The following is an 18543-nucleotide window of genomic DNA, read 5'->3' as shown; positions in this document are numbered from 1 at the left end:
ATCTCCAAAGTGTTGGCTGATGAACTCTCTGTTTGTAGCTATGTCATTCTTCTCTGCTCTGTCTGAATTGCTCATTCTCCAAAATGTTTCCTCTTTTATAGGACTCCAGTAAACCAATCAAGACCCACCCAGATGGGTGGAAACATGCCTTCCCTAAGCCAGTTTAACAACCACTCTTGATTGGTTTACATCTCCAGGGAGACGATCTTTTTACATACAGTATTGAATAGGGATTATTCTGCCTTTATGAAATGGAATTTTAATTAAAGCGTGGCTTTTCAAGGATACATACATCCTTTCAAACTAGCACAGTGGGCTTTACGGAACATTAAATAATTCCTTCTGTTCTGCCCATAGCCAGCTCTACATAAACTGAAAACTAGAGCATTGAACGGCTATGGCAGGAAATACATACTGTTGTCCCAGGTCAGCAACCAGATCACTATGGGAGCTAGTTAGAATGAAGAATCACAGGCCCGCACCAGAACTACTGTGGAATTAGAATCTGTGGGAATATGGCCCCAGAATCTGCACTTTAGATCAGCTTCCCAGGTATTCCTTAAATACATCTAAGTTTAAAAACTCCTATATCTTTCAGAGCTTCCCATTGTCAGATATACCCTTTTTTTAAAAAAATTTATTTATTAATTAAAAAATAAACAAAATAAAACATCAGCATACATAATCAGTAATTCACAATATCACTTAGTTGCATATTCATCATTTCTTAGAACATTTGCATTAATTCAGAAAAAGAAATAAAAAGACAATAGAAAAAGAAATAAAATGAACACAGGAAAGAAAAAAAAAGATTATACATACTATACCCCTTACCCCTCGCTTTCATTGATCACTAGCATTTCAAACTAAATTTATTTTAGCATTTCTTCCCCCTATTATTTATTTTTATTCCATATGTTCTACTCCTTTGTTGACAAGGTAGATAAAAGGAGCATCAGACACAAGGTTTTCACAATCACACAGTCACATTGTGACATTATTATTGTATCATTATTCAATCATCCTCAAGAAACATGACTACTGGAACACAGCTCTACATTTTCAGGCAGTTCCCTCCAGCCTCTCCATTACTTCTTGAATAACAAGATGATATCTACTTGATGCATAAGAATAACCTCCAGGATAACCTCTCGACTCTGGAATCTCTCAGCCATTGACACTTTGTCTCATTTCCCTCTTGCCCCTTTTGGTCAAGAAGGTTTTCTCAATCCCTTGATGCTAAATCTCAACTCATTCTAGGGTTTTTCTCAATCCCTTGATGCTGACTCTCAGCTCATACCAAGATCTCTGTCCCACGTTGCCAGGAAGGTCCACACCCCTGGGAGTCATGTCCCACGCAGAGAGGGGTAGGGTGGTGAGACTGCTTGTTGTGTTGGCTGCAGATAGAGGCCCCATCTGAGCAACAAAAGAGGTTCTCTTGGGGGGTGACTCTTAGGCCTAAATTTTAAGTAGACTTGACCTATCTTTTGTGGGGTTAAGTTTCATATGAACAAACCTCAAGACTGGGGGCTCTGGCTGGGAGCTATTTTTATTTTTTTGTACTTTTAAAAAAAATTTTATTAATTAAAAAAAATTACAAGAAACAAACATTCCCAACACATACACTCAGCAATTCACAATATCATCACATAGTTGCATATTCATCATCATGATTATTTCCCAGAACATTAGCATCAATTCAGACAAAGAAATAAAAGGCAACAGAAAAATATAAGAAACAGAAAAAAAAATTTTACAGGCCATACCCCTTACTGATCCCTTTCATTGATCACTAGCATTTCAAACTAAATCTATTTTAACATTTGTTCCCCCTATTATTTATTTTTATTCCATATGTTCCTCTCATTTGTTGACAAGGTAGATAAAAGGAGCATCAGACACAAGGTTTTCACAATCACACAGTCACATTGTGAAAGCAATATCATTATACAATCATCATCAAGAAACATGGCTACTGGAACACAACTCCACATTATCAGGCATTCCCTCCAGCCTCTCCATTACATCTTTTTTTTTTTTATTAATTAACGGAAAAAAAGAAATTAACCCAACATTTAGAAATCATACCATTCTACATATGCAATCCGTAATTCTTAACATCATCACATAGATGCATGATCATCGTTTCTTAGTACATTTGCATCGGTTTAGAAGAACTAGCAACACAACCGAAAAAGATATAGAATGTTAATATAGAGAAAAAAAATAAAAGTAATAATAGTAAGAACAAAACAAAACAAAACAAAACCTATAGCTCGGATGCAGCTTCATTCAGTGTTTTAACATGATTACTTTACAATTAGGTATTATTGTGCTGTCCATTTTTGAGTTTTTGTATCTAGTCCTGTTGCACAGTCTGTATCCCATCAGCTCCAATTACCCATTATCTTACCCTGTTTCTAACTCCTGCTGAACTCTGTTACCAATGACATATTCCAAGTTTATTCTCGAATGTCGATTCACATCATTGGGACCATACAGTATTTGTCTTTTAGTTTTTGGCTAGATTCACTCAGCATAATGTTCTCTAGGTCCATCTATGTTATTACATGCTTCATAAGTTTATCCTGCCTTAAAGCTGCATAATATTCCATCGTATGTATATACCACAGTTTGTTTAGCCACTCGTCTATTGATGGACATTTTGGCTGTTTCCATCTCTTTGCAATTGTAAATAATGCTGCTATAAACATTGGTGTGCAAATGTCCGTTTGAGTTTTTGCCCTTAATTCCTTTGAGTAGATTCCCAGCAATGGTATTGCTGGGTCGTATGGCAATTCTATATTCAGCTTTTTGAGGAACCGCCAAACTGCCTTCCACAGTGGTTGCACCATTTGACATTCCCACCAACAGTGGATAAGTGTGCCTCTTTCACCGCATCCTCTCCAGCACTTGTCATTTTCTGTTTTGTTGATAATGGCCATTCTGGTGGGTGTGAGATGATATCTCATTGTGGTTTTGATTTGCATTTCTCTAATGACCAGGGACATTGAGCATCTCTTCATGTGCCTTTTGGCCATTTGTATTTCCTCCTCTGAGAGGTGTCTATTTAAGTCTTTTTCCCATTTTGTAATTGTGTTGGCTGTCTTTTTGTTGTTGAGTTGAACAATCTCTTTATAAATTCTGGATACTAGACCTTTATCTGATATGTCATTTCCAAATATTGTCTCCCATTGTGTAGGCTGTCTTTCTACTTTCTTGATGAAGTTCTTTGATGCACAAAAGTGTTTAATTTTGAGGAGTTCCCATTTATTTATTTCCTTCTTCAGTGTTCTTGCTTTAGGTTTAAGGTCCATAAAACTGCCTCCAATTGTAAGATTCATAAGATATCTCCCTACATTTTCCTCTAACTGTTTTATGGTCTTAGACCTAATGTTTAGATCTTTGATCCATTTTGAGTTAACTTTTGTGTAGGGTGTGAGATATGGGTCTTCTTTCATTCTTTTGCATATGGATATCCAGTTCTCTAGGCACCATTTATTGAAGAGACTGTTCTGTCCCAGGTGAGTTGGCTTGACTGCCTTATCAAAGATCAAATGTCCATAGATGAGAGGGTCTATATCTGAGCACTCTATTCGATTCCATTGGTTGATATATCTATCTTTATGCCAATACCATGCTGTTTTGACCACTGTGGCTTCATAATATGCCTTAAAGTCAGGCAGTGCAAGACCTCCAGCTTCTTTTTTTTCCCTCAAGATGTTTTTAGCAATTCGGGGCACCCTGCCCTTCCAGATAAATTTGCTTATTGGTTTTTCTATTTCTGAAAAATAAGTTGTTGGGATTTTGATTGGTATTGCATTGAATCTGTAAATCAATTTAGGTAGGATTGACATCTTAACTATATTTAGTCTTCCAATCCATGAACACGGTATGCCCGTCCATCTATTTAGGTCTTCTGTGATTTCTTTTAGCAGTGTTTTGTAGTTTTCTTTATATAGGTTTTTTGTCTCTTTAGTTAAATTTATTCCTAGGTATTTTATTCTTTTAGTTGCAATTGTAAATGGGATTTGTTTCTTGATTTCCCCCTCCGCTTGTTCATTGCTAGTGTATAGAAATGCTACAGATTTTTGAATGTTGATCTTGTAACCTGCTACTTTGCTGTACTCATTTATTAGCTCTAGTAGTTTTGTTGTGGATTTTTCCGGGTTTTCGACTTATAGTATCATATCGTCTGCAAACAGTGATAGTTTTACTTCTTCCTTTCCAATTTTGATGCGTTGTATTTCTTTTTCTTGTCTAATTGCTCTGGCTAGAACCTCCAACACAATGTTGAATAATAGTGGTGATAGTGGACATCCTTGTCTTGTTCCTGATCTTAGGGGGAAAGTTTTCAATTTTTCCCCATTGAGGATGATATTAGCTGTGGGTTTTTCATATATTCCCTCTATCATTTTAAGGAAGTTCCCTTGTATTCCTATCCTTTGAAGTATTTTCAACAGGAAAGGATGTTGAATCTTGTCAGATGCCTTCTCTGCATCAATTGAGATGATCATGTGATTTTTCTGCTTTGATTTGTTGATATGGTGTATTACATTAATTGATTTTCTTATGTTGAACCATCCTTGCATACCTGGGATGAATCCTACTTGGTCATGATGTATAATTCTTTTAATGTGTTGTTGGATACGATTTGCTAGAATTTTATTGAGGATTTTTGCATCTATATTCATTAGAGAGATTGGCCTGTAGTTTTCTTTTTTTGTAATATCTTTGCCTGGTTTTGGTATGAGGGTGATGTTGGCTTCATAGAATGAATTAGGTAGTTTTCCCTCCACTTCGATTATTTTGAAGAGTTTGAGGAGAGTTGGTACTAATTCCTTCTGGAATGTTTGATAGAATTCAGATGTGAAGCCATCTGGTCCTGGACTTTTCTTTTTAGGAAGCTTTTGAATGACTAATTCAATTTCTTTACTTGTGATTGTTTTGTTGAGGTCATCTATGTCTTCTTGAGTCGAAGTTGGTTGTTCATGTCTTTCCAGGAACCCGTCCATTTCCTCTAAATTGTTGTATTTATTAGCGTAAAGTTGTTCATAGTATCCTGTTATTACCTCCTTTATTTCTGTGAGGTCAGTAGTTATGTCTCCTCTTCCATTTCTGATCTTATTTATTTGCATCCTCTCTCTTCTTCTTTTTGTCAATCTTGCTAAGTGCCCATCAATCTTATTGATTTTCTCAAAGAACCAACTTCTGGCCTTATTGATTTTCTCTATTGTTTTCATGTTTTCAATTTCATTTATTTCTGCTCTAATCTTTGTTATTTCTTTCCTTTTGCTTGCTTTGGGATTAGTTTGCTGTTCTTTCTCCAGTTCTTCCAAGTGGACAGTTAATTCCTGCATTTTTGCCTTTTCTTCTTTTCTGATAAAGGCATTTAGGGCAATAAGTTTCCCTCTTAGCACTGCCTTTGCTGCGTCCCATAAGTTTTGATATGTTGTGTTTTCATTTTCATTCGCCTCGAGGTATTTGCTAATTTCTCTAGCAATTTCTTCTTTGACCCAGTCGTTGTTTAGGAGTGTGTTGTTGAGCCTCCACGTATTTCTGAATTTTCTGGCACTCCGCCTATTATTGATTTCCAGCTTCCTTCCTTTATGATCCGAGAAAGTGTTGTGTATGATTTCAATCTTTTTAAATTTGTTAAGACTTGCTTTGTGACCCAGCATATGGTCTATCTTTGAGAATGATCCATGAGCACTTGAGAAAAAGGTGTATCCTGCTGTTGTGGGATGTAATGTCCTATCAATGTCTGTTAAGTCTAGCCCATTTATAGTAATATTCAGATTCTCTATTTCTTTATTGATCCTCTGTCTGGATGTTCTGTCCATTGATGAGAGTGGTGAATTGAAGTCTCCAACTATTATGGTATATGAGTCTATTTCCCTTTTCAGTGTTCGCAGTGTATTCCTCACGTATTTTGGGGCATTCTGGTTCGGTGCGTAAATATTTATGATTGTTATGTCTTTTTGTTTAATTATTCCTTTTATTAGTATATAGTGCCCTTCTTTGTCTCTTTTAACTGTTTTACATTTGAAGTCTAATTTGTTGGATATTAGTATAGCCACTCCTGCTCTTTTCTGGTTGTTATTTGCATGAAATATCTTTTCCCAACCTTTCACTTTCAACCTATGTTTATCTTTGGGTCTAAGATGTGTTTCCTGTAGACAGCATATAGAAGGATCCTGTTTTTTAATCCATTCTGCCAATCTATGTCTTTTGATTGAGGAATTCAGTCCATTAACATTTAGTGTTATTACCGTTTGGATAATATTTTCCTCTAACATTTTGCCTTTTGTATTATATATATCATATCTGATTTTCCTTCTTTCTACACTCTTCTCCATACCTCTCTCTTCTGTCTTTTTGTATCTGACTCTAGTGCTCCCTTTAGCATTTCTTGCAGAGCTGGTCTCTTGGTCACAAATTCTCTCAGTGACTTTTTGTCTGAGAATGTTTTAATTTCTCCCTCATTTTTGAAGGATAATTTTGCTGGATATAGGCGTCTTGGTTGGCAGTTTTTCTCTTTTAGTAATTTAAATATATCATCCCACTGTCTTCTAGCTTCCATGGTTTCTGCTGAGAAATCTACACATAGTCTTATTGGGTTTCCCTTGTATGTGATGGATTGTTTTTCTCTTGCTGCTTTCAAGATCCTCTCTTTCTCTTTGACCTCTGACATTCTAACTAGTAAGTGTCTTGGAGAACGCCTATTTGGGTCTATTCTCTTTGGGGTGCGCTGCACTTCTTGGATCTGTAATTTTAGGTCTTTCATAAGAGTTGGGAAATTTTCAGTGATAATTTCTTCCATTAGTTTTTCTCCTCCTTTTCCCTTCTCTTCTCCTTCTGGGACACCCACAACACGTATATTTGTGCGGTTCATATTGTCCTTGAGTTCCCTGATACCCTGTTCAAATTTTTCCATTCTTTTCCCGATAGTTTCTGTTTCTTTTTGGAATTCAGATGTTCCATCCTCCAAATCACTAATTCTATCTTCTGTCTCTTTAAATCTGTCATTGTAGGTATCCATTGTTTTTTCCATCTTTTCTACTTTATCCTTCACTTCCATAAGTTCTGTGATTTGTTTTTTCAGTTTTTCTATTTCTTCTTTTTGTTCAGCCCATGTCTTCTTCATGTCCTTCCTCAATTTATTGATTTGGTTTTTGAAGAGTTTTTCCATTTCTGTTCGTATATTCAGCATTAGTTGTCTCAGCTCTTGTATCTCATTTGAACTATTGGTTTGTTCCTTTGACTGGGCCATATTCTCAATCTTCTGAGCGTGGACCGTTATCTTCTGCTGCTGGCGTTTGGGCATTTAGTCAGATTTCCCTGGGTGTCGGTCCCAACAAGGTTGTGAGATTTTTCTGTGAAATCTCTGGGTTCTGTTTTTCTTATCCTCCCCAGTAGGTGGCGCTCGTGGCGCACGTTTGTCTCACATGTTTGAAAGGGATCCCCCCAGTCACCGATCTCTGTGGGCTGGGGATTTCCGATCCAATTCTCTCCGTTGGTTCGGGAGGCCGCGCGTGATGGGGACGTCAGCCACCGTGGCTTGAGGGGACCCTGTGGCTGGTCGCCGGCCGCAGCGGACCCGGGGAATTCGCCACTGGACCAGAAAGTCACCTGCGGGGGAGGGCCGTCGGTCACCGGCCGCCGCGGCCTGTGGAAATCCCCACCAGACCAGGAAGCCGCCCGCGGGGGAGGGCCACCGCGGCTTGGGTAGCCCTCTGATCCAAGACTCATAGCCGGACCAGGACGCCGCCTACAAAAGAGGGGCACCGGCCACCTCGGCTTGGGGAACTTGCCTCTCCGAGACTCTCAGCCGGCCCGGGAAGGAGGGAGGGAGAAGCTCCGGCCGCCACAGCTGCCGCTGCTCGGGAAAATGCGCGCCGTTCGGGGATCTCACCGCAGCCGAGTCTCGCAGTCAGACTAGCCAGTCCAGACTGGGGTACGCTGTGTGTCCATTCCCTACCGTGGCCCCGGGAGCTGTTCTGCACTGTTTCAGTTCACCTAGTAGTTGTTTTGGAGGAGGAACTAAGACGCACGTACCTTACTAAGCCGCCATCTTGGCCCCCAGATATACCCTTTTAATCCATCCTTTCTGTCACAAATTAAAGAATTCATGAGACATGACATTTTGATCACATTATATGCATCTTCAAAGATCCCTGTTTCTTATTTCTAAAAATTAATCTGAAAACCATAGTCTATTGTTATTAGTCCGTGTTTAACCCAGCCCCTTCTCTCTGGCTCTGCCTCTTTTATCAACCTGTGCAAATAAATCTGAGTCTACACATCACTCAGTTAGTCTCCAACATTTGGAACAAGACCTTTCCCAGCAATTTGGTCTCTATACACATTTAAAACTTACTAACAGACAATATTTGTTTAGACGATTGAATATTTCAAAATACTTCTATAACCTTAAATATTTTTAACTCTTATTGTAAGATATAACATATATACAAAAAAGCAATAAATTTCCAAGTACATTTTAACAAGTAGTTATAGAACAGATTTTAAAGTTTGCTATGGGTTACAGTTCTGCAATTTTTTTGTTTTTTTCTCCTAGCTGCTCCAAGACACTGGAGACCAAAAGAACTATCAATATAATGATTCAACAGTTATCCTCATTTGCTATCCTCCTCCTCTTTTTTTGTGCAAAATAACATGTTTGTAAAAAAGCAACAAATTTCAAAGTACATCACAACAATTAGTTATAGAACAGATTTCAGGGTTTGATATAGGTTATAATTCCACAATTTTAAGTTTTTCTAGCTGCTATAAGTTACAACTAAAAGAAATATCAATATAATGATTTAGCAGTCATACTCATTTGTTAAACCCTACCTTCTGCATATAACTCCACCATCACTTGGATCTTTTTCCCACTGTTTAGGGGTATTTGGGCTATGCCCTTTCTAACTTTTTCATGTTGGAAGGGACTGTCAGTAATATGGTATAGGGGGATAGAACTAGTTGATATTCTGAGGAGACCGGCCCCTCTACAGTTCAGGACTTACCTGGTCCAGGGACCCATCTGGAGGTTGTATGTTTCTGGAGTTGCCCTAGTGCATGGAACCTTTGTAGAATCTTACATAACACTCTAGATGGTTCTTTAGGATTGGCAGGGGTTGTTTTGGTTGGAGTTTGCCAAGTTATGATAGGTAGCAATGTGTAACTGAAGTTTGCATGAATGACCTCTAGAGTAGCCTCTTGACTCTATTTGAACTCTCACAGCCACTGATACCTTATTTGTTACTCTTCTTTTCCCCTTTTGGTCAGGATGGCATTTTCAGTCCCACAATGCAAGGGCTAGTCTCATCCCTGGGAGTCATCTCTGATGCCACCAGGGAAACTTTTTCAGCCCTGGATGTCATGTCCTACATAGGGGTGAGGGCGATGCTTTCACTTGCGGAGTTCGGCTTAGAGAATGAGAGGCCAACATCTGAGCGACAAAAGAGGGCCTCTGGACGTGACTCTTAATGCATACCTGTAGGTAGGCTAAGCTTCTCTGCTACCTGTATAAGCTTCACAAGAGCAAGCCTCAAGATCAAGGGCTTGGCCTATTGATTAATCTTAAATATTTTCATAATTAATTATGGAAATATAGGAGGTTGTAAATTGACATTTGGTCAGATGTGGGAACTGAAGCACAGGGAATTTAAATCCTTTTATTAAGGTCAACTCATTTAGTGGCAGAGTCCAAACTAGACCATAGATACTTTGACCTTATCCCTGCTCTTCAACCTGCTGCCCTGAGCAAACCTTCCCCTGCCTTTATGAAATATATACCATGTTTGGGGCTCTATATTTATAATATATTCTAACTCTACTTATATGTACGTGAAGTTTGTCTTTCAAGAATGGACTATGGAAAAATCTTAATTTTACAAATATGTTAGTTTAGGATTATGCATTCTGAAGTGGTCCTGTGAATTTAAAATGTCAATAAGAATGAAGTTAATGCCAGCCTTGTGAGGAACTATTTCAACCTGGTAATAGATAGTTTTTGAAAACTTTTGACTATATAACTATGTCGCTTTTAAGGTGTGATCATGTGATTGTGAAAATCTTGTGACTGACACTCCCTAAATGCAATTTATAGACAGATGAGTAAGAAAATAAAGACAATAAATAAATAAATAATGGGGGGTATGGGGGATATAGGATGTTTTGGGTGTTCTTTTTTATTTTTATTCTTATTTAAATTTTTTTTGGAGTAATGAAAATATTCCGAAATTAAATGTGATAATGAATGCGCAGCTTTATGATGATATGGTGAACCACTTATTGTACACTTTAGGTGATTATATGGTATGTGAATATATAACGTATGTCAGTAAAATTGCATAAAAACTAAAAAAAAAAAACAGTTCACAAATATGACCTTTTAAAATGGAGGATGATCTGTTTATGACAAGATCTCTAAAAATGTGTATTGTGATGTCATAAATAGAATTATATCACTCTGGTAGTGTGGTAGTAAAGCGATGGACTGAAACAGCTGATTCTTATTTCTTATATGAAGAATACTTACCTAGGTAATACCTATTTAGTGTAATGGGTTTTGGACAAGAAATTGAAAGTCCGGAGTATTTTCCATGAAGTGCTTGTTCTTTCAGGTTAAGCGACCATGTAATTATAAAAATTTATGGTAAGCGATTTTCTCAATTCCATCAAATGTTATTGGTAATGTCTTTAAGTTCTAAGTTATAAAGTTTTGAGTCTGAGTATAGTATTTAATTTATAACTCAACCAGGAATATCGCTTTACTGGTGATAGGTACTAGTACATTTTCTCTTCCTGCTTTTTTTTTTGACTCCTCTCATTTCTCCAGTCCCCCTGGTGAATTGTCATCTATTTGCCTGCTTGGTTTTCTTCTTCTGTTTCTGTTCTTTTAATCTCCTGGATACTGCATACATGGAATTTAGTCTGGATAATCTTTCTTGACTTAATTAGACTAGATCAGCTTGGAAAAGATTGCCAAAACAGTTCTTTTGAACAACTAACTTTTCTGCCGATATTGCTCAAATTGGACAGTTGATATTCCTTAAACTGGTTTTTGCTTCAGAGCCCTTACAATGTTTTCTTTTAATGATATAACCTTCTGTCTTGGCCAGAATGCTTTATTTACTGTCCCCCCAAAAATGCACAGAAACCTGTAAATTTCAGTGTATATATAAGGCATAAGTATGTCCTAGGCTTTTCTGTGTCTCTGTTTCTGTTTATGCCATTTCACCTTCCTCACATTTCTCATCCTACCTCTTCTTGACTTATCCAAATTCTGCTCATATTTCAGGACTAACTTCATATTCAACCATTTCAATAAAACCTTCTGTGTCCACCTCCACCAACATTGTTTTGTCATCCTTTGAAATTTTATAGAGGTAATTATTGGCAGTTGATGAGCAGCTTGAGGGATGGAACTACAAATCATATTTACTCTGTACCTTCATCCTATGGGTAGCTGGTGCATTTATATACTTTATAAAACCATAGGCTTTTAGAACTGTAAAGGACCTTAGAGGTTATCTTGTTTTAGAGTTGGGGAACCACAACAACTGTAAAATAGAAAGAGTAATAATAACTATTTCCATGGTTATAATATAGTGTAATGGTTGTAATGGATGTAGACTCATTTAGCACAGTGCTTTTCTTATAGTTATTGCTTAATAGTTGTTTTTCTTCGTGCAAGAAAAGATAAGTGACTTTTTAGTTAATTTTGGAAGAAGAGGGACTTACGAGCAAGAATCAGATAGTTTGCAAAGTCCTTCAATATTGTAAGTTTGACAATATTCCTGGGTGGTGAGTTCCCCTTTTCCTTTCTCACTCTGTTTTTTTTAAACATTTAAAGATGTGTATGATACACAAGTCAGTTATTTGTATTCACAAGTATTGGACCAAAATGAGAACAGATTTGAGTCATATCATTATTTCCTAAAGAATATAATTTCACATAGAAGATTCCAATTTGGTATTAAAATGTAAGGCATCATAACCAAATATCAGCATTATATTTTGGACATGATTGTATTGACGGTTCAGATTGAGGCTATAGAAAAACTGAAATTATGGTAACTAAATACTAGAATGATTTGAACTTAAATGTAACTCTTTAGAAGTCTTCAGTTATAGGAAATGAAATGGATGCTTTACAATTAATTGCTTTCATTTAATTTTTTTTTCTTCTTAGATTTATTAAGTGTGTCTTGAGCCTTCAAGATGGTACTAGCAGATCTTGGAAGAAAAATAACGTCAGCATTACGCTCATTGAGCAATGCCACCATTATCAATGAAGAGGTATGTAAAATTTGTGAAACCAGTATATATTGTGTATCATCACTAACATCAGGGAGATAGATAAATTGGTAACTTTAATGTTTTTATTTCTTTTGATGTTGATTTGCTTCCTATAGACAAAAACCTAAAACCACATTCAGTACCTTATGGTTTTTTTTGAAAGGTGCTTACTGCCAACTTCAACTCACTATATAAAGAATTACCAAAAAGGGGGGAAAAAATCTTAACTTACAAGTGAAAAAAATATACATTTTTATAATTTAGAAATGTCTTACATTTGGAAATGTTCATTGTTTTCTCTGTCAGGAATAAATATAGTTATTCCAGCTCTCTGTTGGTTAGTATTAACATACCAATACTTCTTATCTTTCTCTGACCCAAATATGTTTTTTTTTTACATTTTTTATTGTGAAATATAACATATATACAAAAAAGGAGTAAGTTTCAAAGTACATTGTAACAAGTATTTATGGAACAGATTTCAGAGTTTGGTATGGTTTAGTTTCACAATTTTAGGTTTTTCCTTCTAGCTGCTCCTAGACACTGGAGACTAAAAGAAATCTCACTATAATGATTCAGCAGTCATACTCATTTGCTAAACCCTATCTTCTCTGTTATAAATCCTTCTCCTTTGATCTTTCTTCCAATCTGTAGGGGTATTTGGACCATGCCCATTCTAACTTTTCATCTCAATATTATGAGATGGGGGATGGAACTAATTGATGTTCTTGGAGACCACTGTCTCTCTGGATTTCAGGGCTTATCTGATGTAGGAACCCATCTGGAGGTTTTAGGTTTCTGGAAAGTAATCTTAGTGCCTGAAACTTTTGTAGAATCTCAGATAGAGCCCTAGATGTTCTTTAGGATTAACAGGAATGGTTTTGGTTGAGCTTTGGCAAACCATAGTAATTAGCAATATCTAGCTGAAGCTTGTGTAAGAGTGTAGCCTCCCGAATGTTCCAGTATTTTTAATACACCTGTGTCTATATTTAAACTGGGTTTCTAGTAGACCTCATATAGTTGGATCTTATTTTTTAATCCAGTCTATAAACTTATTGATATATTGAAACCATTCATATCTACAGTGGTTATTGATATAATTGCATTGATATTTACCATATTTGTAACATGTTTTCTGCCTTCTTTGGTTTTTAACTGAGCAATATATGATTCCATTTTCTTTCTTCTCTCAGCATATCAATTCTTTTAAAAAAAGGTTTTTTAGTAGTTACCCTAGAATTTGCAATATAGATTTATAACTAGTCCAAGACTACTTTCAAATAACTATACTGACTGCTTCACAGATAGTAAAGGTATCTAGTAATACAATATTCCCAGTTCCTCCTTCCTGTCCATTATAACATTGCTTTCAAAAATTCCACTTATCCATAAGCTATAGTCAAATATATTGCTCTTATTTTGAACAAACTATTATCTGTTAGATCAATTATGAATAAGAGAAGTAAAATGTTTTATTTACCTCCATTTATTCCTTCTCAAGCATTCTTCCTTTCTTTATGAAGACCTGAATTGCTGACCTTTATTATTTTCCTTCTCTCTGAAGAACTTCTTTTAACATTTCTTTCATGGCAGATCAACTGGTCATAAATTCTTTCAATTTTTGCCTACCCAAAAAAGTCTTCATTTCTCCTTCACTTCTAAAGGATAATTTCACTGTGTACTGAATTCTGGTTGCTGTTTCTTTCTTTCAACTCTTTAAATATTTCACTCTACTCTTTTTGCTTATATGGTTTCTGAAGAGAAATCTAGTGTAATTCTTATCCTTGTTCTTTATAGCTAAGGTGTTTTTAAAGATTTTTTCTTTGTCATCTTGAATTTTCTGCAGTTTGAATCTGATATGCCTTGGTATAGATTTTTGGGTATTTATCCTTTGATTGCTGTCCTCTGAGCTTCCTGGATCTATGGTTTGGTGTCTGTCATTATTATTATTTTTTTTTACAAACATCATACTTTCATATTTTATTGGTTTACTAATATTCAAGGATCAGGCTGGGTCCACAGCAAAGCTAGATTCGTATGAACATCTGCTAAGTTCTTAGATGTTAATATCTTAGATATTATATACCACAAATATAGTTGAACTATATCCTCATTTAACTGAAACAGGGGAGAACTATGACTTTGAAGGCACTTCAGATTTTTGAAATGCTTTTTTTGTTTTGTTTTCTTTCTTGCTGTGAATTTTTTTTTCTAAACATAATTCTTTCCACTAAGTTGTCTTTCTTCAGTCATAGAAGGGACTGATGCATTGAGATCTTTATGCTGAAGAGGAGTGATTTCTAGACAGTACCACTGATGCAGAGGGAGTGTGTGATTACAAGACAGCTGCTAGAATCATATTTCTGATTGAAACCCTGATAGCAAATCATTTATTTTTTGATGTGCCTCTTCCTCCTAAAAGCTAGGTAAATAGGACCCAGTTTAAAAAAAAAAAAAAAAAGATAAGGAGAGGAATTTCAATTATTCAATGTTCTGTTTTCCAGTGAGAAATACGGAAGTATAAACCAGGGCCTCTTCCTACACAGTTTACAATCTGGGTAAGGAACAAGAAAAATACCATTTAACATAGATGATTCCAGGAGATAAAGTACATGAATGTTTTGCAAAGTATAAATTCTTATACAAATATGTAATTATAATTAAGTACTGTTTCCATGGTGCTTTGGTTATATTTAAAAGAGCTCTGAGAAATAAAAAATGTTGTTACTAGACAAAACTAGTGGTTGGTCTAATGCACAATCCTTTCCAGTAGCACCAAAGGAAATTATAGGGAGAGAAGCTTGAAAATACCATTGGAAATCTTAGGGATTCCATTCATCAGTGAATAGGATAAATATATCTACGTAACATTTACAGGCTAATTTCACATCCACTCAGAATTCTTCAAGTGGGAATAAATGAGAAGTTAATAAATTGCATGTCCAGCTTCCTCTGTCTTTGCCATTCCCTCTCATTTCTTTAGTCACATGTACCATATGACATGGAGAAGTAGTGGAAAAGTGTTAAACTCTGACTAAAAGACAAAATCAGAGTTAAAGGCAAATGTTTAATCAGTCTCGTTCACATACAAGCTAGTGAATGAGAGATTTTGGTTCAAAGAGTCAAATATTCAGCATTCCTGAGAATTTTCAATTAGTTTCTCATCCAGTGAATATTTTCACATTGTACCTGTGCCACAAACTCAGTGGATATACTTTTTTAAAATTTTTATTTATTAATTTAAAAAAATTAACAACAAACAAAAATATTAACATATCATTCCATTCTACATATATAATCAGTAATTCTTAATATCATCACATAGTTGTATATGCATCGATTTAGAAAAAGAAATAAAAAGACAACAGAAAAAGAAATAAAACAATAACAGAAAAAAAAATTATACATACAATCCCCCTTACCCCTCGCTTTCATTGATCACTAGCATTTAAACTAAATTTATTTTAGCATTTGTTCCCCCTATTATTTATTTTTATTCCATATATTCTACTCCTTTGTTGACAAGGTAGATAAAAGAAACATCAGACACAAGGTTTTCACAATCACACAGTCACATTCTGACAGCTGTATCATTATTCAGTCATCCTCAAGAAACATGGCTACAGGAACACAGCTCTACATTTTCAGGCAGTTCCCTCCAGCCTCTCCATTACATCTTGAATAACAAGATGATATCTACTTGATGCATAAGAATAACCTCCAGGATAACCTCTTGACTCTGTTTGAAATCTCTCAGCCATTGACACTTTGTCTCATTTCCCTCTTCCCCCTTTTGGTCAAGAAGGTTTTCTCAATCCCTTGATGTTGAGTCTCCATTCATTCTAAGATCTCTGTCCCATGTTGCCAGGAAGGTCCACACTCCTGGGAGTCATGTCCCACGCAGAGAGGGGGTAGGGTGGTGAGACTGCTCGTTGTGTTGGCTGGAGAGAGGGGCCACATCTGAGCAACAAAAGAGGCTCTCTTGGGGGTGACTCTTAGGCCTAAATTTTAAGTAGACTTGACCTACCTATCCTTTGCGGGATTAAGTTTCATATGAACAAACCCCAAGACTGGGGGCTCTGCCTATAGCTTTGGTTGTCCACACTGTTTGTGAGAATATCAAGAATTCAACTTGGGGAAGTTGAATTTCTCCCCGTTTTCACCACTCCCCGAAGGGGGCTTTGCAGATACTTTTCCAGTCACTGATCGAATCACTCTGGGATTCATCGGAGCATCACTCTGGACAAACCAGCAAAATCTCATGTCCTACCTGAGATTCCAAGTACTTATGGCATTCAATCAAACTATCTACATAAGTTATATTAGGAAATGCACTAGTCAAAATATAAATTTTGTAACTAATAAACATTTTTTGCTTTAGTCTCACACAGAAGGTGACATTTTAAAATATTAATTACCATCTATTTTCAGTACCCTTCAATAATGACGTTCCTTTGTTCTTCCTCATGCAAAAACATTTTTAAAATTGTACCTTGTACGTTTCACTATTATTATACACTCTAGACATTCCTAGATTATACCTTTTTAATCTTTAACATCTATCTTTCTTTCTGCTTTCATTTATGTCCCCAGCCCTCCTCCTTCTATCATTCTCACATGCAGCCTCATTCAGTGTTTTAACATAATAATTATATTATAGTTAGGTAGTATTGCGCTGTCCATTTCTGAGTTTTTGTATCTAGTCCTGTTGCACAGTCTTTATCCCTTCAGCTCCAATTACCCAATATCTTACCCTATTTCTGTCTCCTGATGATCTCTGTTACCAACAAAATGTTCCAAGTTTATTCACTAATGTCAGTTCATGTCAGTGAGACCATACAGTATTTGTCCTTTAGTTTTTGGCTAGTCTCACTCAGCATAATGTTCTCAAGGTCCATCCATGTTGTTACATACTTCATAAGTTTGTTCTGTCTTAAAGCTGCATAATATTCCATCATTTGTATATACCACAGTTTGTTTAGCCACTCGTCTGTTGATGGACATTTTGGCTGTTTCCATCTCCTTGCAGTTGTAAATAATGCTGCTATAAACATTGGTGTTCAAATGTCCGTTTATGTCTTTGCCCTTAAGTCCTCTGAGTAGATACCAAGCAATGGTATTGCTGGGTCATATGGCAATTCTATATTCAGCTTTTTGAGGAACCACCAAACTGCCTTCCACAGAGGTTGCACCATTTGACATTCCCACCAGCAGTGAATAAGTGTGCCTCTTTCTCCACATCCTCTCCAGCACTTGTCATTTTCTGTTTTATTGATAATGGCCATTCTGGTGGGTGTGAGATGATATCTCATTGTGGTTTTGATTTGCATTTCTCTAATGGCCAGGGACGTTGAGCATCTCTTCATGTGCCTTTTGGCCATTTGTATTTCCTCTTCTGAGAAGTGTCTGTTCAAGTCTTTTTCCTATTTTGTAATTGGGTTGGCTATCTTTTTGTTGTTGAGTTGAACAATCTTTTTATAAATTCTGAATACTAGACCTTTATCTGATATGTCATTTCCAAATATTGTCTCCCATTGTGTAGGGTGTCTTTTTACTTTCTTGATGAAGTTCTTTGATGCACAAAAGTGTTAATTTTGAGGCATTCCCATTTATTTATTCATTTCTTCAGTGCTCTTGCTTTAGGTGTAAAGTCTGTAAAATCGCCTCCAATTATAAGATTTATAAGATATTTCCCTACATTTTCCTCAAACTGTTTTATGGTCTTAGACCTAATGTTTAGATCTTTGATCCGTTTTGAGTTAACTTTTGTGTAGGGTGTGAGATACAGGTCCTCTTTGATTCTTTGGCATATGGATATCCAGTTCTCTAGGTACCATTATTGAAGAGACTGTTCTGTCCCAGGTGAGTTGGCTTGACTGCCTTATCAAAGATCAAATGTCCATAGATGAGAGGGTCTATATCTGAACACACTATTCGATTCCACTGGTCAACACATCTATCTTTATGCCAGTGCCATGCTATTTTGACCACTGTGGCTTCATAGTATGCCTTAAAGTCAGGCAGCGTGAGACCTCCAGCTTCATTTTTTTTCCTCAAGATACTTTTAGCAATTCGGGGCACCCTGCCTTTCCAGATAAATTTGCTTATTGGTTTTTCAATTTCTGAAAAGTAAGTTGTTGGGATTTTGATTGTTATTGCGTTGAATCTGTAAATCAATTTAGGTAGAATTGACATCTTAACTATATTTAGTCTTCCAGCCCATGAACACAG

At 36.3% G+C, this 18543-nt stretch overlaps 1 protein-coding gene across 7 annotated transcripts in view; it reads left to right on the top strand.

Moving 5' to 3' along the window:
- The window catches only part of SRP54 (signal recognition particle 54), a 75453-nt gene that overhangs the window by 25611 nt on the left and 31299 nt on the right, over nucleotides 1-18543 (top strand). For 4 of the 7 annotated variants that reach the window (XM_077126960.1, XM_077126957.1, XM_077126958.1 and 1 more), the window contains one exon: nucleotides 12206-12312. In XM_077126960.1, the coding sequence (XP_076983075.1) occupies nucleotides 12235-12312 (78 nt within the window). In that variant the 5' untranslated portion in view covers nucleotides 12206-12234. Of the gene's footprint in view, nucleotides 1-10459; nucleotides 10667-12205; nucleotides 12313-14816; nucleotides 14871-18543 lie in introns of those variants that run through there. The other 3 variants (XM_077126959.1, XM_077126956.1, XM_077126961.1) reach the window with 3 other exon arrangements.

The sequence above is a fragment of the Tamandua tetradactyla genome, chromosome 14 (genome assembly GCF_023851605.1).
Source record: "Tamandua tetradactyla isolate mTamTet1 chromosome 14, mTamTet1.pri, whole genome shotgun sequence".
NCBI lineage: Eukaryota > Metazoa > Chordata > Mammalia > Pilosa > Myrmecophagidae > Tamandua > Tamandua tetradactyla.
The sequence above is the reverse complement of the archived record's forward strand: the minus strand, read 5'-3'. Positions and strand labels throughout refer to the sequence as shown.